This window comes from Drosophila takahashii, chromosome 2R (genome assembly GCF_030179915.1).
Source record: "Drosophila takahashii strain IR98-3 E-12201 chromosome 2R, DtakHiC1v2, whole genome shotgun sequence".
In the NCBI taxonomy this organism is placed as follows: domain Eukaryota; kingdom Metazoa; phylum Arthropoda; class Insecta; order Diptera; family Drosophilidae; genus Drosophila; species Drosophila takahashii.
The window spans coordinates 34,102,233-34,127,271 of record NC_091679.1 but is presented as its reverse complement, the minus strand read 5'-3'; the positions used below and the strand labels follow the sequence as shown (position 1 = coordinate 34,127,271).

The 25,039-nt window shown below is 41.2% G+C and overlaps 3 protein-coding genes across 11 annotated transcripts in view; 1 reads left to right on the top strand and 2 right to left on the bottom strand.

The window, feature by feature from the left end:
• The window catches only part of LOC108069347 (protein qui-1), a 39,176-nt gene extending 23,094 nt beyond the window's left edge, over nucleotides 1-16,082 (top strand). For 6 of the 8 annotated variants that reach the window (XM_070211912.1, XM_070211914.1, XM_070211913.1 and 3 more), the window contains 11 exons: nucleotides 814-1,726; nucleotides 2,118-2,584; nucleotides 4,139-4,586; nucleotides 4,672-4,801; nucleotides 5,286-5,400; nucleotides 7,685-7,867; nucleotides 9,962-10,057; nucleotides 10,117-11,200; nucleotides 11,507-11,749; nucleotides 11,809-12,125; nucleotides 12,417-14,266. In XM_070211912.1, coding sequence (XP_070068013.1) covers nucleotides 814-1,726; nucleotides 2,118-2,584; nucleotides 4,139-4,586; nucleotides 4,672-4,801; nucleotides 5,286-5,400; nucleotides 7,685-7,867; nucleotides 9,962-10,057; nucleotides 10,117-11,200; nucleotides 11,507-11,749; nucleotides 11,809-12,125; nucleotides 12,417-13,214 — 4,794 coding nt within the window. In that variant the 3' untranslated portion in view covers nucleotides 13,215-14,266. Of the gene's footprint in view, nucleotides 1-813; nucleotides 1,727-2,117; nucleotides 2,585-4,138; nucleotides 4,587-4,671; nucleotides 4,802-5,285; nucleotides 5,401-7,684; nucleotides 7,868-9,961; nucleotides 10,058-10,116; nucleotides 11,201-11,506; nucleotides 11,750-11,808; nucleotides 12,126-12,416; nucleotides 14,267-15,577 lie in introns of those variants that run through there. The other 2 variants (XM_070211918.1, XM_070211919.1) reach the window with 2 other exon arrangements.
• A 3,440-nt stretch (nucleotides 16,083-19,522) lies between these two features.
• LOC123002680 (luciferin sulfotransferase-like) lies at nucleotides 19,523-21,338 on the bottom strand. Of its 2 annotated transcripts, none has more exons than XM_044393025.2 (4): nucleotides 20,960-21,338; nucleotides 20,437-20,894; nucleotides 19,825-19,888; nucleotides 19,523-19,771 (listed from the first exon to the last, which is right to left on the bottom strand). In XM_044393025.2, exons 1-4 carry the CDS (start codon nucleotides 21,280-21,282, stop codon nucleotides 19,636-19,638), a joined length of 981 nt encoding a protein of 326 aa, XP_044248960.1. In that variant the 5' UTR covers nucleotides 21,283-21,338; the 3' UTR covers nucleotides 19,523-19,635. The 2 variants fall into 2 exon arrangements, with proteins under 2 accessions (XP_044248960.1, XP_070069384.1); XM_070213283.1 differs by having other exon boundaries at nucleotides 19,631-19,771; nucleotides 19,821-19,888.
• Nucleotides 21,339-23,811: 2,473 nt separating this feature from the next.
• LOC138912428 (luciferin sulfotransferase-like) lies at nucleotides 23,812-25,039 on the bottom strand. The gene is made up of 4 exons (XM_070213247.1): nucleotides 24,663-25,039; nucleotides 24,140-24,597; nucleotides 24,028-24,091; nucleotides 23,812-23,974 (listed from the first exon to the last, which is right to left on the bottom strand). Exons 1-4 carry the CDS (start codon nucleotides 24,983-24,985, stop codon nucleotides 23,839-23,841), a joined length of 981 nt encoding a protein of 326 aa, XP_070069348.1. The 5' UTR covers nucleotides 24,986-25,039; the 3' UTR covers nucleotides 23,812-23,838.

The window sequence follows — 25,039 nt, the reverse complement described above, 5'->3', positions numbered from 1 at the left end:
TTTCCAAAAGTGGTAGAACAAAAGTTTTTCATATCGATGTGATGAACGTCATATAAAATTTTCAAAACTTAAAAAACATGTTTTGGACAAACAGACAAACTGACAAACTGACAAACAGAATTAAATTTTCATTTTGGGAAGACGAAGAAAATCTTATTTTGGTTATAACTTTTGAACGGAGCGTCGGATTTTGACAAACGACCCCTCATTCGACGGGTATTTTCAAAATGAATACAAGTAGAATATTGCGAGGGGGCAATTATCCCCACCGGCCCCAACAGCTCCAAATTTCGAAATTTTCACTTTTTCACTTTCACCGCTCTCTCTCCCAAGCCAATTGATTTTCTTAGAGTCTTGGTATGCAATCCTGTTAGTTTTCACAATACCTTTCGATAGGTGTATCATTCATTATGATCGGACCATCACAGTAGATTTTCATTTCTTCGTGTATATATAGTAGTCGCCTTCGCACACCCTCCTGGTGCGCTTCGTCACTACATGGACTGCCGTCCATAGTGATATTTATAAGGTGAATATAAAATTTAGATATAGCAGCAAATAACTCTCTAAATATTTTTTAGGAATACATTTCTAAAAATATCTAGAATACAGTTCTTCGAAAGCATATAGAATCCCTGTAATTTCAGGAAATCTTTCTACGAAAAGCATATTGCATTTGTATCAAATAAATCCCTGAAATTTAAGAAAATTTTTCTCCAAAAAACATTTAGAATTTGTATAAATTAAATCCCTGTATCAACTTTCTCCGAAAGACATGTAGCATTTATATTAATCTTATCCCTGTAATTCCAGGAAATCTTTCACGAGCACGCGACTCACCTGCGAATCCTGCGGGAGCACACGGACAGCGCTGCCCTGGTGGAATCGCGGGTGCCCCAGCAGCTCCGCCAGAATTTGATGGCCAACTTCCGGAACGGCAGTCGGCATGCGCCGTACTTTCTTTGCGGTGCGGATGGCAGCGGCAAGAGCGCCATCCTGAGCCACCTGTACGGCCAGGTGGGCACTTGGTTTGGCTCCACCCGCGTTCACCGGGTGATCCGCTTTGCCAAGGCCACGCCCCGCTCCGCCTACAATCTGGAGCTGCTGCGAGTGATCTGCCAGCAGATCTCCATCATATTCAACATCCCGGAGGGCTATCTGCCCAAGGACGCCTCCTTCGATCCGCTGTACATCAACACGTGGTTCCAGAACCTGCTGCGCAGGATCGAGGATATGGGCAACGATGTGCTGTTCCTGTTCATCGACGATCTGCATCTGCTGAATCCGCTGGATTGCGATATTGTGACGGCGCTCTCGTGGCTGCCCACCTCGTTGCCCTGGAACGTGCAGATCATCTGCAGCTCCACCACGCCGGTGGAGCAGCTCAAGTTCACCCCCATGCAGCGGGATCGCTTCAAGTCCACCGAATATCAGTTCGATCTGAATCTGGGTGACTACGCCACCCGACTCAAGATTCCGCCGCAATGCATTCCGGGCGATGTGAGCTTCGCTTTGTATGTGGAGCAGCAGTTCGACCAGCTGGAACGGCACTACGGACGGCAGGCGGTGGGCGATCTGGCCTCCTACATCACCTGCTCCGAGTACGGACTGAGTGAGACGGAGCTGCTGGAGCTGCTCATGCCCACCGACGATCCCGAGTCGCTCATCGAGACCAGGAGCGGTCACTTCAGCTTTGCCACCTTCAAGAAGATCCACCGCGAGATGGGTGAGTAAATAACGATGATCTATAACTTTGGATGACAGAATATGATCAATGGATAAGAATTTAAAAGTATATCTATCAATAGGCTTTCTAAAAGAAAGATTATAAAATTATAAGAGGTCTTTGCCTTCTGAAAATATTTATTTGGTAATAGAAAGTGCTTATATAAGACCAAATCTTAAAAAATAGAAAAAAAACTTTTTAAAAATTCTCAATAAAAATATTTCTTAGGTTAAAGTTTAAAGAGCAATTAAAAGGCAGCTTGTTAGTCATTTGGGGGGTCAAATTTACAAAAAACCCTCACTAATATCCACTCAATTTTTTAATACATTGAATATAAATACCACTGCCTCCCCGAAAACCTCTTGTTTTAAATCATTCCAATATCTTGCAGATATATTACTGCTCCTCCACGACAAGATTATGTCCGGCAAAGTGCTGATCCAGTGGCGTCACAACTACTGCTCCGCGGTGGCCAAGCGGCGCTATTTGGACGTCCAAAGGACGCGCAGCCTGCACTGCGAGCTGGCCAACTTGTTCTTTCCGCAGGACGAGGACGAGAGCACGCTGGAGAACGAGTCGAATCGCAGCGATACCAAGTCGGTGATCAGCATGAAGGAGAGGGACCGCGAGAAAGACTCATTGTCGGCGGTGTCTGCGGTATCAGCCGTTTCCGCAGGCCGGAAGTCATCGTCCACCCATCACAACGACGACACATCCACCTTCTACAATCCCATCGCCGCGGATGTGAGCTACAGCATGCGGCACGTGGAGGAGAGCTGGCACCACCTGATGCGATCCGATGACACCACCCGCTTCAAACAGATCGCTGTCTGCAATTTCGACTTCCTGCTGGCGGCGGTAAGTCATCCCCAATTAGTTTCGTTTCGTCCTTGTTAGTTTCCCCATCTGGAACCGCAATCAGAGTTCCTCTTAATTGCCTGGCTAATTTGGCAATCAAACTGACAGTCTTTCGCTTACATGTCAAAATTTAGCACCAGCAAATGGGCACAAAGTTAATTTGTGCATTCAAAGGGACAGCTGTCGAAGTGAAAGCTTGAAGTAAAACTAAATTATGGGGAAAAATGGTTTATTTATTATTGATTGTGCTCTCAGTCGCCCGATAAAAGAAAACGTTGATTGGAAAATGCAGTTAGAGACAGTGGAAAACCCGTAGTTTAAATGGACTTCTGTATCATTTAATAGGTTAAAATAAATGGTATTTAAATTCTTACAAATAGAACGAATATTTATGTCATAAACTCATCTGTGATAAGAAAACTATTATTATATATTTTTTAAGAACTAAACTTCTTTAAAGAAATGAAATTAGGACTTTGTGGCCTCCTAATTGTTTTATTCTGTGCTGAATATAGCACAACTTGAATCAAATCCCCAAAGCTGCCAAAATATTGGATAATTTTAATTGAGAAAGACAGGCAGATAGACAGCTGAAGTCGAGCTCAATAAAAGGCTTACAGAAGTCCAATATTATAATGAAATTAGACCGGATATTCGGTGGACGTCCATGGCTGCTCTGTTCCGAAAATGCAAAATTCAAGCAAAGCTCGTGAAGCTTTTGGCTCTTTTAATTCGCTTGCCTAATTGTTTCGCTGCAGTTGGCCATTTGCTATTATTCCCTGATCCCCGATTCCCTACCCCCGGGCCATCCGGCTCATTTAATTTCTTTCCATTCCGTTTCATTCAGTCGGGAAAACTCAGTATTTGGCTCTGAAAAGTATGCAATTAAACTTTTGTGACTCTCTTTTTCTCTATGAGCGTGTGCGGGTGGATGTGAGCCAATCAAATTAACGATTTTGTTTGTTATTTCATTATCCTTTTGCGAACCGAAATTCCTGATAAATGTTTAACTGCCAATATTTGCATTCCCGACGGCGAACATGGAAACAGTGCATAGAGAAAACGAATATAAAATATAAAAAAATATAAATATTTTGCATTTCATTAACGCCGAGTCCAATAAAATTCAAAACGATTTAAAACTAAATTTTATTGATTTCACGAGGAGTATTTCTAGTAGAGTGTAAGAAATGTTTCCAATTTAGTGAATAAGCAAATGTCTTAATTAATCAGTTACACGTTTTATTTAATTAACTGTGCTTTGTTATCACTTAAATTGTAAGTCCTGGTATGGTGTGACTTAGATGATAGCAAGGGTTGAGTTATTTGTTAAATGCTAAAATCGATTACTACAAAATAAATTCGTAAAATTGTTAAATCTTTAATTCGGGTTAAATTAACTATGAAAACTCCACTTTTTTTGTTGGGGCCATAAAATTGATTTTTTATTAAACCTTAATTTATTTAAGATTTTAAGCTACGTTAAAAGAGATTTCTGTAATACACCTTCTGTAATACCTTCTTAAAACTATTAAATATTCATTTAAATTCCAGGTGCAAACCGTGTCCATCAGCTACCTGCGCTGCCTGATCGAGCACGTGCGCTGCTACATCCTGGACCGGGACATCGAGCTGATCTACTACACGATCCGGAAATCGAGCGACGTCCTCACTCGCGATCCAATGCAGCTGGGATCCCAGCTGATATCCTGGCTGCGTCCGATCAGCGAGCACGACGACGACGACAACTCGCTGCTGAGCATGACGGTCCGCTCGGCGACCGCCTGGTGCGACGGCTATGCCGTACCGCTTCTCGTCCCCCTCACCGGCTGGCTGCCCGCCCCGCTGCCCTCGCAGATTCGAACGATGACGGTGTCCGGGACGGGCTGCATCCGTGCCGTTTGGCTGGCTCCTTCTAAGCAGCATCTCATTCTGGCCACCAGCTCCGGCGACGTGCAGCAGTGGCACATCATGAGCAACTCGCTGGAGCACATCTTTAAGGGTGAGTGGGTTGGGGCGTAATAGCGATGGAAGGTCCCGCCATTAGGCGAGCTAATCCTGTCCTGCCACCTCTTCTCACTCCGCAGGTCACACTGCGGCAGTCACGTGCCTCGTGGTGGCTCCCCAGTCGGAATCGGAGCTACTGCTGACCGGCTCCGAGGATGCCAGTGTTCTCGTGTGGCACGTAGCGCTCCGCGAGCGACGGGCGCACATTAAGTGAGTACACTGGGCGAGAAAAGGGGGCTTTATTGAATAATTTTAGCTTAAAAAGTATTTTTCGGAATATTTCCCTCCTTAAGAAGTAACTTTTTATTTTTAAACTATTTTGTTTAGCTCAGAAATAAATAATAATATTATCTTTTAAATTATATTTTGCATAGAATTTAAAATATTATTCAAAACATTTTAACATTTCTTGTACATTTTTGCTGGAAACATTTTAAATGATTAAACATTCCTAATTCTTGAAAATGATTACTTCTTAAGATAGATGATGAAAGCTTTTGTATTTCCTTTAGAAGCGTTTCGCTTACAATTTTCACAGTAATCCCTTAAATATATGGTCTTTATAAATCTCTGTGTAGGAGACTCCTCCGTCTCTTTATCGCCAACATTTTCCCATTCGCCGCGTTGAGCGTAATTTGTAAATCTCTGCAGGCGCAATTTATCTAAACATCCTCCGCTTCTCCGTTTATCCTAGCAACGCCCACACGGCTCCCATTACGGGCGTGGCAGCTGGCGTCAATAACACGCTCATCATAAGCAGCAGCGAGGATGCAACCATCGCCATCACGGACCTGGCCAGCGGCAAACTGGTGAGTAAAACACACAAACACAATGGCACAGTCACATAAGGGTATTCATTTGGGACTTAATGGCTGCTGTAATGGTCATTTTCAGCGAATTAAAAGCGGGACAATGGAGACTATATAACTTTTCCAGGGATTTTCATGCATGGGAACTGGCTAATTTAAAAGCGATTTATGCGCTGGCCAAAATGATATTTTTAGAGTCTGGAAAACAAAGTTGGTTAACCAAAAGCAGGGACTTAAGTAACTAGAATTATTACAGAGTTGGTAATAACATGTCAATTTATTTAAATCTAAAATTTTCCTATTTGTAATAATGTTTGTCTTTTTCTAAAATGTTAAAGTGTGATTCCTTGACAGAACCTTACCAGTTAAAACGTAAATGACAGACCTAGGGCCGTTTTCTCGTCCGTTTGTTAAATTTAAAGTAGGGTTAAATCCTAGAAATCGTGTGGCGACTACTTTAAATTTAACAGGCAGACGAGAAAACGGCCCTTAAATTTCTTGTCAAAAATCAACGATGCAAAAAGACAACACTTTTTCTGTTCAAACAAATTGTATTAAATATCAGAATTTAGGCAATCAAAAAGACAACCCAATTGTTCTGGGTCCTGTTGTTTATCCGAGACAATTTGAGCAATTTGTTTGATAACTTTAGCACACACCATAAACTGCAGTTTACTAACAAAAGTGGGTTTAAAACTTTAATTAACGTCTTTCAATTTCACACATTTATTTCCATTTCTGATAATTGGAATCGATTAGTTGGTCTCATGTAAATTAAAATCAAACAACACTCTGTTTGGTTTAATAAATTATTTTTGAATTCCCATTCGAAAGGCATCGAATGCTTTCCATTTTGGGTGCAATGAAAAATGCATTTGCCGAAGCTAATTGCAAAGCCTTGCCGCAAACCAGATCAAACAGACCGAATGCATTTGCATAATTTCAATGGCCCAAATAAATTCCACCTAACTACAGTAGCCACGGCCCCTTTCGTCAAACAGAAGGCAAGGTCATTGTGGGAGGGGATGGAATATGGCCAGGGGGCGGGGTTGTTTGGCTCTCATGTGGGGAAGGATTGTTGCCATCTGGCTGACATGTGTGTGCTGCTCGTTGAACATGGGTTTACATATTCCGCGGCCTGGCAAATGAACCGTGGCAGTGGTGTCCTGTCCCTTTTCCACTTTCCCATTTTCCATTTCCCATTTTCCGCCCCGCCGTAAGTCATGCTAAGTTGATATTTCAGAGACGCACACATTAAACTGTGATTACCCACAATGCGCCATGTTTGCATATCAGGCGAGTGTGTGTGTGTGAGTGTGGGGAAAACACCGTGTCCTTGTTCTCGTCCTTGCCGTCGTCCTGTTGACACACATATAGAAATTAGATTTATTGCCACTCGGTTGGCCCCGGGCATATTTTAAAGTCAATTTCGCTGACTCGGCTGCTGCAAGCCCTTAAGGATTTTTAGCGCGGGGATCCACGGCAAAAGTGCAATCTCCTCCCTTGACGACCGGAAGTGCCACACATACTCACACACACCTGCAATTACGCGCACTTATTGAATTAATTACAATATTACGTATACGCCGTGTCATGCCGGCACTTCCATTCATGTCGCCACCGCTTTTTGGTTTCATTCTATTTCTTTTTTAAGTCCGGGTAATTTATCAAACTTTTGGCATTTCCCACCGTCGCTTCCTGGGAAGGGAAGCTCGCATGCTAGGTGGTAATTAACTTAATGCATACGAAATGTGACAAACAAAGGGGAGCGGAAGTTGCGGCAAAATTGAGGGTAGCACATGGGACACGCAAGCCAAGTCGAACTGGCTTGGTAACAGAGCTCCTGCTTTGCTGCCAGTGATAAATATTTAAAATCTCTTCGTTTAGTTGGCATAAGGAACAAATGGCGTTCGATGAGCATAGATGATAAAGCAACTGTCCCTTTCTGAATTAAATAATGTGATGTAGAACTAACACCACAGTCCCTCTAAAGTCTCTGGGGATTAGAAACCATTTTATTTCATTTCCATGTTTGTAAATAGAGTTAAAAAAAAAAGAACAAGAGAAACTCAGCTAAAGAAAGTGAGATATGTATGCTCATAGCTTTTCAACAAATGGTCCAATTACAAAAATTTCTGACATTTTAATAGGTGTTAATAAACACAAAAAATCTTTAAAATCTTTAAAGCTATGGGCTTATAATTTATTTAGTATTTGCAAAAGATTTCATAACAATTCATAAAATGACTGCTCCTCAAACGTAATTGTTATTTTTCCCTTCCAGAGACATCGTATCACCCATCACCGCGGGCCGGTCAGTGGGATCCTGGTGGCCGGAGCCTGCGATGTCCTGATCTCGGGCAGTCTCGACAGGACCATTTGCGTGTGGAACCTGGAGAACTTCGGCCTGCTGAACACCATGCAGATGACTAGTCCCGTGCTTCGCATCGATATTTCCTGGAATTCGGTGAGTTTGAAGACAAAGAATTAAATACTACGGAGGAATTCCTTTAACACTAAGTTCGGCAAGTGCATCCTCAGCGAATTCTCCACGCACTCCCGACCGCTCACTTTATGTGGCTTTTCAAATTTAACGAAACAAACTTCTGGCAAAGACAAAAGTTGAGTCCTTAAGGGGATTCCCCGCTCATCATGCTCAGCTGAAAAGCTTTAAAAGAAATTCCTGTGTTCGAGACAGAAAAACATAATAAAAAGCGAAAAGGAAAAATCCAAAAAAGAAGTAGAATGCCAAGCTTTAAGCCATATTCCACTTGAGTGAAGCGTCCCAAGTAACCCAATAACGAAAAGCGCAATTTAAGGACACATAAACGCCAGAGATGACATGGGAAAAAAATGAAATCCTGCAAGTTTAAAGCGAAACACAATGGACGGACGAGCGAATAGATTCGCTGAGATATGACAGATAAAGCAGGGTGACTTGGCAACTTCAGGGGGTTTTTCTAGTGAAATTCTAATAAGTGATTCCGGCTTGGGGACGTAATACGCGCCAAATCCTTTGTTGTCAATCAGCTTGACAAAAAACCCAGATGTTTGTGTGTGTCTGTTAGTGTTGGTTCGTGCCTGCCTCTATCAATAAGTATTGCATACTTAGCAGCAATTTGGCACGCAAAATAATATCAAGATACCGGCGGGGACTCCGACTCCCCGACATTGACGTCCTTTGTCATTGGCAACTGTGCCCGGGGATTGGGGTCCCCATTTCATCTTGTCTACATCCTCATCCCCATTCCCATCCTCATCCCAACGACTGGCAATTGATGCGTGCTACCACTTGCTTCTCGCTCCTTGAACGCCCCCACATCCATCTGGTGCGCTCCAGCAAATCCACAATAGACAGACAACAGGAAAAAGCCACTGTAATTCAAGGTGCGCCGGGCCTGCAGCTCTTGGCTCAAGCAAAGCTCCTCGGATAACACATACCAGTCAGCAGTTTGTCCACTAAAAGAAATACAAAGGAGGAGTTTTTTTTATTATTTCATCTATTTGGATTTTTCTATTTCATTTAATTTATTGCCGGAATCTCTTTTTCTTTAAATAAATTCCGAATAATGCTGCACATAATTTTGAAAATTATTATTTCTTTTAAATCTCAGTTTTTAAATTCCAAAAAAAAACATTTTTCCGAGTGCCTCGAGAACAAAAACTGAAAAGCAAGAGACAAAGTAGAAAAACAAGAACAGGAGAGCGATTCAATTACCATTGGACTTTGGTGGGCTCCTTGAGATCGCAAACTCGTGATGTCCTTTGCCGCCACCGAAAATACAATTTCACACATTAAACAAAAGTGCTGGCGAAAATTGAGGGAAAATTGCCTATAAGCAGGCGGAAAAATTGTTTCGCGATAACAAGGACATATCCGGTTGGGCGGGACTCTTTCCTCTCGCCCAAAATTGGAATGTAATTTCACAGAGCCACGAATATTCTGTAGCTACTATACATACGAAAACATATATATATGTGTGCAGGCGAACACTTCAGTTTGTGGGAAGGAGCCCCTTGGGCAGGATTCTTAGCCAAGGAAAATGGCAAAGGAAATCAACTTTCTTGCTCTTTGGCCTGCATCCTGATGGCTTCGTGGCACGCCAGTGACCCAGCCACGCCCCCTCCTGGGGGCGGGGAGAAAGCTTCCTGTGAGCTGCCCTTAAATTGAAATGTTTCAGCCTGCCTTCGGTCTCCGTGGTGGTGAAATGCAATTTATTAATTTTCGATTACCTCGCCAACGGCCCTCGATGTCCCAGAATTCGATCCACAATTATGGCGAAAATTAATAATTAATCATTCTGAATGGCGGAAAAATGTATATTAATCATCATTTCTTTGCCATCAGGTATTTTTCAATGATAAAAGCAATATTCATAAATTTTGGTTTTAAATTAACTAACTAATTTGGGCTTTAATTCAACATAATAAATTTGTTGAGATTATCTCCATTTTTAACATAAAACAAATGGCTGTAAATTAAATTCTGGGGAACTCCAACATTTCACAAAGCTGCGGATTTAATTATTACATTTATTACATTTTATTTGTCCGCTTCCAGGTCTTTCTGTTGGCTTTGTGTGAGGATAATGCGCTTTACGTTCGCACTTTGGCCACGGGCAAGGAGCTGCACAGTCTGAAGGGACACAAGTCAAAGGTGAGTTTACCTAGGTAAGTTCCCTTCCTAGTTACTAATCCCTATATTGTAACCCCCAGATCCGCACCATCTCCATTGGCAAGGACAGCCAGCGTTGTGTGGTTGGTTGCGATGATACGCGGGCTCTGATCTACGACATGCATGCCGGGAAGCTGGTGAGATCCCTGCCTCCGAATCCTGGGCCCGTGACCGCCGTGCACGCCATGGATAACGATGACTTCCTGGTCACCGTGGGCGGCAACAAGATCACCTTCTACTCGTTCCGCAACGAGGAGCTCTACGTGAATCCCTACTCGCGACATCCGCGTCGCAAGCGCAGCCTGAAGCGTCATGCGCAGGCGCAGCGATCGCCGTCGACCACCTTGCCGCCGATCACCTGCTTCGATTTGTCCCGCGACTCCCAGCAAATGGCCATCGCCTCCGGCCGGAATGTCCACCTGATGCGGATCAATACACCCGAGTTCCAGTGCACCTTGGAGGGCCATTCGGCTGGGGTCTCTTGCCTGAAGTTTGCCCCGAATGGTGAGTTCCTGGCCACCGGCTCCGAGGATCGTCTGGTGCTCATCTGGAACCTGGCGCTGGGCGAGATTAGGCACTCCTTCAAGGGCCACACAGCACCGGTGGTCAAGGTGGTGGTCCTGATGGATTCGCTCCGGGTTATCTCGACGGATCGCGACTCACTGCTCCTCGTTTGGATGGCCCACTCGGGCAATCTGCTGCAGACCATCCAGGGTCCCTACAAATATCTGGCCGTGACCAACAACATGCGCTTCGCCGCCTCCACCAACGGGGATAATACCCTGAAGATCTGGTCCCTTACGCAGGAAGACGAGAAGTACTCCGTTTCGCACTCGGACGAGATCACCTGCTTCGAGATCAGTGCGGATAGTGCCCACATCATCAGCGGATCGCGGGACATGTCCCTCAAGGTGTGGCAGGCGACGGGCGGCAAGCTCAGCCAGGTGCTGGTGGGGCACAGCGATGCGGTCACCTGCGTGGCCGTTTCGGTGACCAACAAAACGCAGGTCCTGTCCGGCTCCAAGGACATGAATCTCATCCTCTGGGACCTGCTCACCGGCGAGGAGGTTCACACGCTGGCCGGGCATCTGGGTGCAGTGATTGGCGTTAAGGTCTCGGCAGATGGTGAGTTTTTGATTCTATATGGATCTTTCAATAGGGATTTATACACAGAAAAACAACCGTAGTAAATCTAATAAATTTGTAATGAACTTTTAGATTTTTATTGCGTATTTAATTAATTTTAAAGATGTAATAGGGGATTCTTTTACATAAAATTCTAAAATTGTTAAAAATATTCTCAAACTAAAACATGCCATTTAAAATGTTTTGAATTATTCAAATTTTATATGTAATATGCAGATGTTTGTTTAGACTTTTTTTTTCATTATCAGTTCCTTACACTAAAGTTTTTGTCTTATTTCGTAATAGGATCCACTGCAGTTTCTGGAAGCGATGACAAGACCCTGATCGTTTGGGAGACCAAGCGCGGCTTAGCCCTGACCTCGCTCCAAATGCACGTGCCCTTCACCCACTTCGACATCAGTCTGGAGGTCTCAAGAGTCCTAGTTCAACTGGTGGATAGCTACAATCTCCCGGTGATCTGTCTGCACAACACCCCGGCGCAGTATGTCAAGCTGCCCACGTATTCGGGTCCCAGCAAGGATGTAGAGGGTATAACTCTTACTATAAATAGAAACCATAATCGTTACATAACCCACATATCCTTCCAGATCTTCGACCCCAGGGTCCCAAGCGACAGATGAAGCGGCTGCTGAAGAAGGAGGTCTCGCTGGACACGTACACCTGGCAGAAGAAGTACGGCCACCTGACCTCCTCGGTGATGATGGCCCAGGTGGATGAGCGCCTGAAGCGGCGCTTCAGCGTTTCGGCCAGCATGGAGGAGATCTCGAAGATCGCCGAGACCAAGACGGGGGCCTCGCAGGCCAATCTGGGCCCCGAGCAGGCGGCTCTGGCCCAATCGCAGCACTTCGATCAACTGGAGGCGCTGTGGAACAAGCGATCGCCGCCGAGAAGGCGTCACAATGCGGTAAGTCAAGGGTCTCCATGAAGGCCTCACCAGCTATCTCTCCTTCTTTTGGAGGAGGTCACGAAGGACATGGAAGGACCTTAGCTGCAGTTGGCTTTAGTGTGTGTAATCCTTTCCGTACTCGTAGTAGATGCGCTCACAATTTTCGGTTTTCGTTTCGTCTTCTTTCCTTTCGTTTCATTTCGCTTCGTCTCTGTTTGCTTAAACACCAATCTGCAATCTGCAATCTGCAATCTGCAATGTGCAATGTGCAATGTGCCACACCTGCAATGTGAACCCTTTTCAAATCAGGGTCTCTCGAGGCAAACCTCGCTGGTGGAGGACCGGCTCGAATCGTCGGATGATGACGAGTACCAGGACGAGCGCGCAGGTATGTTGTCCGCCTCCTACGATAACATCCACCTCCTTGCACGTTTGCCCGGCCTGCGATCCCTGCACGATGCATGGAAGACCAACAGTCTGCGGGTGCGGTCACCTCGATCCCGTTCCGCCCGCACCAAGTTCTATGTGAGCACACCCCCACCACAGAACTCGCAGGACAGCAGCAGCCACGACCTGCAGCAATCACCCGGACATTGTAGTAGTTATGGTGGCCGAATGGTGGTGGCTCCTGACCTGGTCAGGGATCTCCTTGCAAGTCCAATCCCTGCTGCCGCCGCAGAGTCACCTCAGAGGATCTCCCTAAAGCAGTTGCTCCACTGGCCCAGCCTTAAGTCTCGAATCTGGCGAAGACAGCGGAACTGCCATTCCCTGCAGCCGAATATCCGGTTGAATCCGCCCGAGCGCATCCTCCGACCCACGCCCATCATTGTGGTGGAAAACTACGATGTCCGGCGAGTGCAGCAACTGCGCACGGATTTGATTCTCCATCCGCAGACCAGTCGGGCCTCTGTGGGCCACATCGAGGTGGCCGGCAGCGAGCAGCTTCTGGCCAAAAAGTCCAACTACTGGCAGCGCCGCTGGCAACTTCTGCGCCACAAGGCCAACCGATCAGAATCTAGTCATCCACTTCGGGATTCCGGCAATTCCCATTCGAATAACAGCAACGCCGATCGCACGGCCAACTGCAATGACTGTGTGGCCCAATGACAGGCAGTGAGCCACCCAACCACCGACCAAATCGAACCGCCACACCACCACCAATCTGCACAACTTCCGTTCTCCAGCACCCTTTTAGCCACTCTTTTTACGTAGTTTTTGGCCATGCGTTGTAGTTGTTCGCCATTAGTCAACTTTTAACGTACTTTATTTAATAAATTTCCACAAGGTTTATTTCGTTTTATTTTGATTGCTCGCTCAATTATACCCAATTATCTATGGTCAAATTAACCGAAAACCGTGTCCAGGTGAGTACAGCCCAAAAAAAACATAGACTAAAGACTGAAAAAAGTGGTTTGAAAATTCATAAAATCAATTAGGGTTATATTGAATAGATTTATTTAAATTTGCAATGAATTATTCGCTACACTTTTTCATGGTATTTTGATAAATTTGAGGTTTTTTCATTAAATTCTTTAAAATCAATATTAATCGTAGCTCATTAAAAATATTACAAATATATTTGCCGTCAAAAAACTTCAAAACGTATCTCAGATGATTAGCTTTAAACCAATAATTTCAATAATAGAAGGAGCATAAATACGATTTTATAAACTTTTTTTTAACTGTCCCACCATTATATTTAATTTCTGAACACCCTACCGAAACCGTAGATTCAAAGTTTAAATGGCGATTGGGATAAAACGTGAAAGCGCTGTAATGCGAGTGTGGATGCCATTTTCCATTGTTAATTATAATTAGTTTTACCCCAGGTAATGACAGGCGAACTCCGCGTGTTTTCGACTGTAATGGCTTTCGAGTAAATGGCTGCATCATGAATATTAAGTGCCCAACCGACCGCTGGTCGTGCTCATTTCGCACTGGCCAATGCATGAAATTGCAATCAATAAATTCGCAACGCGATTAACTCGATAAGCAAACAAGAGACCAGTGCATCGCTGGCCGCTGGACTGGGGTAATGAATTGAGCGAATTAAAAGCAATCAATTTCAGTCGAGCGGAATCGAAACGAATCGAACCCAATCGAATCGAAGGGGGTCAGGGTCTGGTGGGTTGAGTCCCCCTCTTTTTTCCCCCACCGAGGTAAGCAGCTCGTTCTCCAAGCTCTACGTTAAGTTCATCCATCCCTTTCGGCATGTTTTGCTATCACTCAAGAAAACAAAAGATATGGAGGATCCGGAAGCCAAGACGGAACTTGGGCCAGTGTACCATATACATATAGGTGTACCATAAGAGTGTTAACCGCTTTCGTTCTCTAAGTATATTTATACGTTTCAACTTTCGACTCCTCTCGATTTTATATATATATCGTTTTACGCTCTCTCGATGTGAATATATATCTTCCTGCATATTTAAGTACTCGTTCCGTTTTAAAGTTGTTGTCCAGTTTGGCCACCATTCTGCTGCTCTAAATCAAAAATGAAAATGAAGTTCCCATTTTCCATTCCAACTATCCGAACCACAACTCCGAATGAACCACCACTACCACAACCACCACAACCAACAGCCACCGCCCACAGTTCGAAAACCAGTTCCCGCAGCTCACTGCTCCCATAAACAACTGCAACCGGAACAGTAGCCACGTGAATAGCAGCGTAAAAACTAAAAACTAAACAAATAAAATAACCAAACCGAAAAAACGCAAGAAAAATAGAAGTACAACCATTTAGCTAAGTTTCCCCACTCGATTGGCATGTTATCTCCAGTGTTTCCAAATCTAAATCAAAATCTAAATCGAAGCACTTTGCAAGAATCCACCACAGAACGGCACTCCAAAATTGACTAACCCAATCTGGCTAATTTCGGTTAAATTTTGTGTTTTTTAGATGACTTCGACGATTTCTTTCAGTGGGGCTAGGAGGTTAGGCTAAGATATCACAGTGTTATTACTAGGGACTAGGCGACACACACTTACCTTTCGAATAATACGGGCATACCTCAAATGCAAATGCTGAAAAACAAATACTTTTGAGAGTTCTACACAGTTTATAGAGTACTCGTCGTATTAGAAATATTTATAACCGAAAAACAGAAAATCAGAAAAAACAGAATAACAGAAAACCGAGAAAGCAACCACTTCACGGCCAGCTGGATGAAATCAAGTAAGTATGCTACCAAAATAGGTACCAAAATAGAAAAACACATATCCCTTAGCCGAACCACTAGAGTCATCAGCTATATAGAGCTTAACCATCTTATTTTGGCCAATTTGGCCGCAGCGGAAGCCTTTTGCTTTGATGTCTCGTGCAAGTAACGTTTATTTGGCAAGAAACGTAGAAACGCCAGCAAGTAATTCGGTGTTGGGCATGTCACTCTAGACAAAACAAAAAAAAAACGCCATCGTAATCCAAGACATTCTAAAGAACATTCCGAATTTGTTGTCGATTTATGCAGATCATTTCGCTTCAGGAGGAGGAGGATACCACAAGGGATAAGTCCTGAGGCGGCAATTAAATGGCGTACTTATCCAAAACGGCAAGCAATAAGTGGGCAGACAAGCGTAACAAGTAACCCATCTCCCATTTCTCTATTTACGTAGATGTAGATGTAAAAGAAAATAACATAGTTAAATCTGATAAACCACCGTCTCAGACTCTGTAGGAATTATAGCATTAAGTGAGCCAATTTAGACATTTTATCGTTGTAGAGTGTTTTATGTACCTACTAAATAAAACCCGAGCTAAATGTTGATTGTAACAATGCAATAACGCAATAACTTAGAATCTGTTCAAATGAGAAATGCAATTACAAACTCTCTTAAGGGGTAAAAAGCGTGACTATGCTTAAAAACACAAGTGAAACAAACAAATAAGAAACTAACCACCACACTGACACAAGCACAAGGACACACCGCAAACATTGATGGAAAATTATGAGAATAAGCAAATGTATATATTAAGCTCCCATGTTCGCTGTAGAATTAGTATTACCTCGGTCTCAGTTTGAATCGCACTCCTTTCGGGTCACGGGCTTGCACTTCCCTCGGATATGACTTCAATAACTTTCTGACAATCAGAGGTTCTTGCCTGGAACGAAAAACCAAATACTATAACAAGCAACCACAAAGAGCAACTCTAAACTGAGAACGACAATTGGATATTTCTACACTGGATATTTCTATGCATGCCACAAGTGAAACTTTGTTAAACTAAGCAATTAATGTCTATGTAGCGTAGTGTAGTGTCCACCACTCTGTAGCTGAGCCACGAGCATCTCCCGAGGAACTGTGCATCTGGAAACGGAAACGGAAGCGGACACGGCAACCGAATCGGATAGCGATACCTAATAAACACTGATAAATGTACACCCTGTCTATGTCTATTAAATCGAAATTAAACTCAACTTTACTGGAGAAGAGCAAAACAAGTGGCGAATTTTTAATTACCTGAAATATTAGGGCAGGTCTGGATTTCGTTTTGTTTTAAATATCAATAAAAGAGCTGCGACTTTTCTCAGTTTTTGACCTCATGGGAGCGAGTAAAAATAATCCAAGTGATAAGCATCTTTTTGGGCCGTTCTCTCTTGCGCATGTTAAATTTGAAGTAAGTTCCCATACAAACTTGGTAAAATCCCAAAGAAATTAAGATAGAGCGTAAGACACCGCTGAAAGAATTCTGTTTTCTTACTCATTAAGAATTTCCCTTAGTTTCAAAAGTTACCCTCACGTATGTATGTTGATACCCTCTAGAAAACTAAACATTTATAATTGAAATTAAACATCAATATTTATATTATTGTAAGATAGTTTATTTTTATAGTTTGCCGTTTCGTCATTAATGTCTGGTTTTTGGAGGATGATATGAAGATATCATTTGGTAAACCATTTGAGATTGCGCACCGTCAAAAATGAACTGTTTCATCATTTTCATACATCTGCATTTTATTTTAGCCGAAAGGACCACCACCACAAGTACAGCAGCAATGCTTGCCACCACCGGGTAGAGGGCTGGCCAAAGCAGCGACTTTCCAGGCAAACAGAAAAATCTAAGGGGAAAAGCAAGCTTTACTTTGTATATTTCACCGATTAGCTTACTTACCAGATGTATTATGTTAATTTGCATTTGCGACTAACTTGTACTCCGAGTTTTCGTTCTTTTTATACCCAACCTCAGAAAATTGATTAAATCAAGTGCCGACTTTAAAATACCTATTAAGTAGACTGGTTTATTTTTCAGTCATTGACTTTTTATTTAAATGATGTTTGAAAGGATGTTGATAGCACCAAAAACATGAAGTACTTACATTAATTTTATTTTTTTTTTAGTGACAAATATAAATAAGATCCGTTCTAAATAATACAGTTACTTAAACGCATATTCTTACAGAAATAAAATTACCCTGTAGGAAAACCCATATAAATTTGATATAAAAGAAACAAAAATGTTAATCAAAGCTAGAGGAAATACCAACGAAACAATCGTGTTCTGAAGATAAGCAATTTCGAGGAATGTGCTAATTATGAATAAAAAGCAGCAAGATTGTACTCAAATATTTTAGGTAATCACCGTTACCATTACAAAAATCAACCAAAAATCGCAGATAAAGTTATTACGTAATATATGGGGAGACCCCAGTGACATTGCGCACCCAGAAAGTGCGCGATGGCGACTTCTACATTTATTAAGACTTAAAAAATATCACTTTAACACATTTTTTTTTTGAGAAACCTGTGTAACTAGTTTTAGTGCAGATTACTTAACCTTTTTCATAAATTTTAATACCCAATTGAATGTTCTGTTGTACATCAAGAATAGACAATAGTTTTCAACGATTTTTCTTAGTTATTTTCCTAAGTTCAACCAGAGACACGTGCATCGAGCTGGCAACAATTAATTCAGTTTTCGCCTGTTTCATTATGCACAGCTCACAGCTACCACTCTTCATTATTCGGCCCATCTGTCCCGCTGTCGGCAGCTATTGTTTGTTGGCAGTTCTCCGGCCATTATGACACCATTTGCCAAGCCAATGTCAAACAAGAGCCAAAAGCGTCCACATCAGCAGGCACATCATCCGCATTGTGGATGGGTGTTGGGTGGTGGGTCGTTGGGCGGATAAAACCGCAGACGCAGCCATTTTGTTTGCACTGTCTAATGAGAAAAGTTTGCGGAAAGCATTGACAATGAATGCTCCTGATAAGAGTCTCTATATGTATGCATGTCTGTTCGTATGTGGGTCAGGTCCACAGACACCTACACAGTTCCACAATAAAGGAAAACCCATACATGGGTTCCCTGATCGATTGCCAACCACTCGTTTAATGAGCTACCAGGAAATGGGGAAAAATTCTACTACTTCGCCTTGGTCAACCCTTTTCTGCTTTGGTCTCTAATTACTTTTGTTATTCGGCAAGGACGAAAGGCCATCGGGAAGGCAGTAAAAGCTGGAAAGAACAGAGCTCTGATGAATTAAACCCACTGAACCGCAGACAAATCGAGTGGATGCTCTACTCAGACCTCAAAAGGGAATCCGAGTACTCAGTCTGAGTTTTTCGGGGAATTGCGGCACAATTTCTGCCAAAAACAAAAATCTTAAAAATGCCAACGCTGCCAAAGGCTCGGAAAAATGACTCCGCATCATACTCGTTCATCTTTTGGATTTTTCCAGCTCGTGGAAAGCATAATTGCAGCTGAACACAAAGCACAAAATGCATCTAATGTGCATTTGCCTTCCCCTGCACTCAAAAAAAAAAATATTTGAAGTATTTAAGTGTTATGTAAAAAAATGCGCTTAGAATTTCGAACCATTTAAAAAAACCATATTATTTTTTCAAAATTTGTAAAAGGAAATACTAATTTTTATGTATTAGGAAAGATTCGTTTTAAATTAATTTTCATTTAAATTTAAATTCATTAGAAGAACACAATCTCAAATTTTCCACAAAAAATATATTGTAAGTTTTAAATGCAATACATTGTTATTTTTTCTTCGGTGTACTATTTAGAGCTATCACATAGAGCTTGTCTTTGGCTCCTATCATCGTCAAATCACGCATACGCAGCGTAAACGAGAGGAGCAGAGAAGCATTTGAAAGGCATTCTAAGCAGGCGGGAAACTTTATGGCAAAGACTTACCCATGTATTAAGAACTTTCTGACATCGCAAGTGAAAGTTACCAAGAAGAAATGAAGACACGAAAACCAGAAATGAGGAGGAATAAAAAACTAGCAAAGCAGAGACAAAGTATCGGGATCAAGTGAGCCACTTGCTGCGGGCTTTAAATCCAATTGTCCACCAATAAATTTAAAGAGAAGGAAAATTTTTATTAAATGAACGAAGCACTTTAAAGCAACGGCATGATCTACGAAAAATAAGCTAAACGAATGTAACAATGTTTAACTTAAAATAAAAATTGAATTTTGGAATATTCTATTTATTCAAACATAATAACATTCCACTGTGAACGGCAGACCAGGTAGTGACGAATCGCACAGGTAGTGTTTTTAAAGTGTATTTTTAAACTTCACCAAAAATGTCGGCTTCAGAGAGTCCATACTTTTTCAGAAAGGTGCAAGTTAGTTTATCAACTTTATCCTTGTTTTCAGCACCTAACTCATCCTTGTGGGAGCCGACAATACCACGACGCATAAATCTAAACATAAAATATGGATTACTTTTTAATTCTAAAGAAGAAATCAAACTTACTGGAAATCATCGCCAATTTTATGAAGACCTTTCAACAAGCCGATGTGATCACCATATTTACTTCCTGAAAGTACAACATTTTATTTAAGAAATTGTTTTGAAGTATACACACTAGGGCGGGTCGATTTGTATGGAGCTGAAAAAAGTGATGAACCGTATAGGAGGAAAGTAATCTTTAAAGGATTCTAAGCCATATTGGCGAACATTCTTATGGTCTAAAATGACGTTTGACGCCCCCCAAACGCGAATGAAAAATACAGATTTTTTGAGGAAAATATCAGTGTAGTCAGCTCAGATGTATTAATAAATTTGAAATAAAAATTTGAAAGAAAAGGAAAATTTTTATTAAATGAACGAAGCACTTTAAAGCAACGGCATGATCTACGAAAAATAAGCTAAACGAATGTAACAATGTTTATATTCGGTAATATATCTGTGCTGACTACTATGATATTTTTCTCAAAAAAACAGAATTTTTCATTCGCGTTTGGGGGGGGTCAAACAACATTTTAGACCATAAGTATGTTCGCCAATATGGATTAGAATTCTTTAATGATTACGTTCCCCCTATACGATTTTTGGGGTCCCAAATCGACCCACCCTAATACACACCTTTCATATTCTTAAAGCTCAAGTGATTTAAGAGCTTATCCATTTCACTTTCGGTTAATTCCTTGCAGCCTAGGAACAGTGAAAGTCTCTTAATAACATCCTGAAGATTTCGGCTCATTTCCTCGTAGGTAACAAAGAAAACATTCTCCTCATCGCGCATTCTATAGAAGTCGATAACATGCGCCCAGTGGGAGGTATATGGAATCTTATCAGAAACAAATTCGTCCACATATTTATCAAAACTGCCATGCCAATAATTAAGCCCAGTGGCATAGTGATATGATGAAACCACAACATCCTTAGGATTTCGGGCCACGTATATAATTTTGCGGCCCTGCTTCCATAATTGTTCGGGTAGCAGTTGAGCAGGCAAATGAGATTTAATCAGTCGAGGATTATCCTTCATTTTATCACAACGTGCGATAGAATCCGGAGCGTCAGGATACAGAATAGATCTTCTATAGAGATAAGAATGCAGACGTTCATTTAATTTAGCTCCTAATTTGTAAATAGCTTTATTTACTCCAAGTATGGGCTCCTAACCATTGCATAACTGCTCTGAGCTGCTTCGTAATCCAACTGATTTAGCAAAAGCCAGGCCAGTTCCTGCATCCACGTAGTGCCGGATTTCATGAAAGTCACCAAGAAAACGTCACTACTTCGCGTTTCGAAGTCACGGATTCGGAGTGCGAATTCATTTGTAAATCGATCGGGTAGTGTACACCAGCGTTCGCTCCAATCCTGTTTCAAGGGCACCCACTCGGGACCAGATCCATTGGGTCCTTTCCATTGCACCTGAATAGTTGGCATATTTGCCGATGAATCAATCGGTCTAGTGGCGTACATGACGACTTTTGGATCACTTTCAGAGAAATGCCGCAACTGTGATTATAAGCCAGAAGCCTTCATATTAATAACACAGGCCGACAAAATGTGACATGGGTCGGTGTCCAGGCCTGCCACCATTTTATTTCGAAAAATGAGGCTTTTCTAAGCATAAGTTACCACTACGCCTATAGTCCATCAGCTCTGGTATTTGCGGTATCTTTAATTTAAGTGACAGGTTTGGGCACTGTTTGTGAATCGTCACTGTGAAGAAAGTAAGAAAAACTATTTTAAAAATTCAAAAACAATTCAAAAAAATCTGATGAGTGTCCTAAAAATTACTGACATGAGGTGTCTTTGGATCAAAAATGCATTGTAGAAGAAAATATTTTTATTTAATTTTTAAACGCTGTTCACAAATGAAGATTTTTAAACTTTGCTGTGACTTTAAAATTTTGAATGCGCTTACCTCCTCGTGTGGTTGAGATAGATTGAATTTTCCAAAACGACCGTATAAAAGAGACATGTAACTATTTAATTCCGAAAAGATTACCAAAATTGGTTGACCACTCTTGAAGAAATATTCCAAAAGATGAAGAAAATTTGTGATTTTCTTAAATTAAAAATACCGCAAATACCAGAGCTGATGGACTATAGGCGTAGTGGTAACTTATGCTTAGAAAAGCCTCATTTATCGAAATAAAATGGTGGCAGGCCTGGACACCGACCCAAGTCACATTTTGTCGGCCTGTGTAATCGATAAGAATCTTCATTATTAAAAATAATACGCTTATAAATGTTTTTAAAACTATAAAACCTTTTAGTTTTTGCAATATCTTTTAATAATATTTTTTTATATATACGTTGCACAAGTGCACTGCGTATCCAGATTTAGTTATGAATACGTCAAGACTATTTTTGGTACTAATTTTATTGAACATGGCTCTGGGTTTATATGCATGATTTGGGGATTCAAGAATATTTACTTAGGTCTAGTGTACATAAAAATAGGTAACAGTGTTTTTTATCAGTTTACAGGAAAATAGTCTAAATAAGCAATTACATTTACCAGATCTAATAAACGGTGTGAAGAAACGTTCGTCGGCTTGATGCATATGGCTTATGACCCCTTTTATCTATCACTAGATAAAGTAAATCATCATTTTTATCAAAATATAAATATAAGTTAGCTTAAAGAAAAAAGACTCAAAGAATTTCCACCTCGACGTGAGACTAAACACACCCTTCCGACTATAAGCATACACTCAAAAAATTGTTTTTCCCAAATTTAAAAAAAACCCAATCAAATCAAATTTTTTCTTAATTTTAGATAAATTTTAGAATTTCAGAAATTTTATTTTTTTTAGAGGGTATTATGATTTCAGTCAGAAGTTTGCTACGTAGTGAAGGAGATGTTTCCGATCCCATAAAGTATATATATTCTTGATCAGTATCACTAGACGAGTCGATATAGCCATGTCCGTCTGTCCGTCCGTCTGTCCGTCTGCCCGTCTGTCCGTCCGTCTTTCCGTCTGTCCGTCCGTTTCTACGCAAACTAAGTTTTTAATAGGAAAGGTCGGAAAATTAAATGCAAATTAATGGGAAAAAAATTATTGCTTCATTTGTTTTTTTTTGTATTCTCTTCTACTCTGGGATATGACTCTTTTTAAATATTTCCGAATTTCGGTTTTAATTTGATCAAAATTGAACTACTCTAACATATAGCTGCCATAGGAACGATCGGAAAATTAATGAGAAATAATAAAATTAAAAGAAATTATTAGGAATGATCTGCAAGGGTATATAAGTTTCGGCTTGCCGAAGCTATCTTTCTTTCTTGTTATAGATAGTGTCCAAACAAATGGTTTGGCGGGCTCGAGGTCTGGGTGCTTTATTGTTTGCTTTCTTTTCCCAAATATATTCCGATCTCCTCCGGAGATCGTCTTCAGGGGCTACATATATTGACAATTATTACATTTAATGACATAAAAACATTTTAAACCCTGTTTATACGTACAATGCTTTCAAATTAAAGCGCTCGACGTCCGATCTGTCCGCCGTGGAGTTAAAAAAATAAATATATACGAGTTTTATTTAAATAAAGACAATTTTCTAAAAATAAAAAAGTTCTTTATCGATTGAAGAAAACAATTCCTAAGTTTATGAAAAATACTTTCTATATTTTAGAAAAATATTTCTTCCTTTCAGAAAGTTTTTTCTATATTTAAAAAAATTTCTTTCTCAACAGTATGGTCAATCGCCATCGACTCAAATACATGGCGAATTTCTTAATGTAATGGCGATTTCGTTCTGCTTTTTTTGTGATCGTACATAACATATATTCACCACAATAAAATAAAAGATACGAAAAATTAGCGAAACATTTGTATTAAATGAACGAGGTTCTTTGATCTTGCGCGGGTAAAAAGTACAATGAAATGTGACATTTAAAAAGTATATAAGCAATGCCTTACTACGCCACTGGGTCTGGGTTTTGGGAATATTCTATTTATTCAAAAATAATAATATACCAATGTTAACGGCAGTCCAAATTATTGAAATTACAGGACAATATTTTTAAATTACACCAAAAATGTCGGCTTCAGAGAGTCCATACTTTTTCAGAAAGGTGCAAGTTAGTTTATCAATTTTATCCTTGTTTTCAGCACCTAACTCATCCTTGTGGGAGCCGACAATACCACGACGCATAAATCTAAACATTAAATATGGATTACTTTTCAATTGCAAATAACACATATAACTTACTGGAAATCATCGTCACTTTTATGAAGAGCTTTCAACAAGCCGGTCTGATCACCATATTTACTTTCTGAAAGTATAATATTTTATTTAAGAAATTGTTTTGAAGTATACACACCTTTCATATTCTTAAAGCTCAAGTGATTTAAGAGCTTATCCATTTCACTTTCGGTTAATTCCTTGCAGCCTAGGAACCGTGATAGTCTCCTGATAACATCCTGAAGATTTCGGCTCATTTCCTCGTAGGTAACAAAGAAAACATTCTCTTCATCGCGCATTCTATAAAAGTCGATAACATGCGCCCAGTAGGGGTTATAAGGAATCTTATCAGAAACAAATTCGTCCACATATTTATCAAAACTGCCATGCCAATAATTAAGCCCAGTGGCATAGTGATATGATGAAACCACAACATCCTTAGGATTTCGGGCCACGTATATAATTTTGCGGCCCTGCTTCCATAATTGTTCGGGTAGCAGTTGAGCAGGCAAATGAGATTTAATCAGTCGAGGATTATCCTTCATTTTATCACAACGTGCGATAGAATCCGGAGCGTCAGGATACAGAATAGATCTTCTATAGAGATAAGAATGCAGACGTTCATTTAATTTAGCTCCTAATTTGTAAATAGCTTTATTTACTCCAAGTATGGGCTCCTAACCATTGCATAACTGCTCTGAGCTGCTTCGTAATCCAACTGATTTAGCAAAAGCCAGGCCAGTTCCTGCATCCACGTAGTGCCGGATTTCATGAAAGTCACCAAGAAAACGTCACTACTTCGCGTTTCGAAGTCACGGATTCGGAGTGCGAATTCATTTGTAAATCGATCGGGTAGTGTACACCAGCGTTCGCTCCAATCCTGTTTCAAGGGCACCCACTCGGGACCAGATCCATTGGGTCCTTTCCATTGCACCTGAATAGTTGGCATATTTGCCGATGAATCAATCGGTCTAGTGGCGTACATGACGACTTTTGGATCACTTTCAGAGAAATGCCGCAACTGTGATTATAAGCCAGA

Bases quoted from the DNA above. Each gene is read 5' to 3' on its own strand.
- LOC123002680 (XM_044393025.2), bottom strand. From the start codon at position 21,282: ATGTACGCCACTAGACCGATTGATTCATCGGCAAATATGCCAACTATT. The intron at 19,889-20,436 runs GTGTGTATTAGG...TTGTACTTTCAG, and splicing joins GAGCTTTAAGAATATGAAAG to GAAGTAAATATGGTGATCAC. The intron at 19,772-19,824 runs GTAAGTTTGATT...TTTTATGTTTAG, and splicing joins AAAATTGGCGATGATTTCCA to ATTTATGCGTCGTGGTATTG.
- LOC138912428 (XM_070213247.1), bottom strand. From the start codon at position 24,985: ATGTACGCCACTAGACCGATTGATTCATCGGCAAATATGCCAACTATT. The intron at 24,598-24,662 runs GTAAATAAAGCT...TTATCTCTATAG, and splicing joins GTTAGGAGCCCATACTTGGA to AAGATCTATTCTGTATCCTG. The intron at 24,092-24,139 runs GTGTGTATACTT...TTATACTTTCAG, and splicing joins GAGCTTTAAGAATATGAAAG to AAAGTAAATATGGTGATCAG.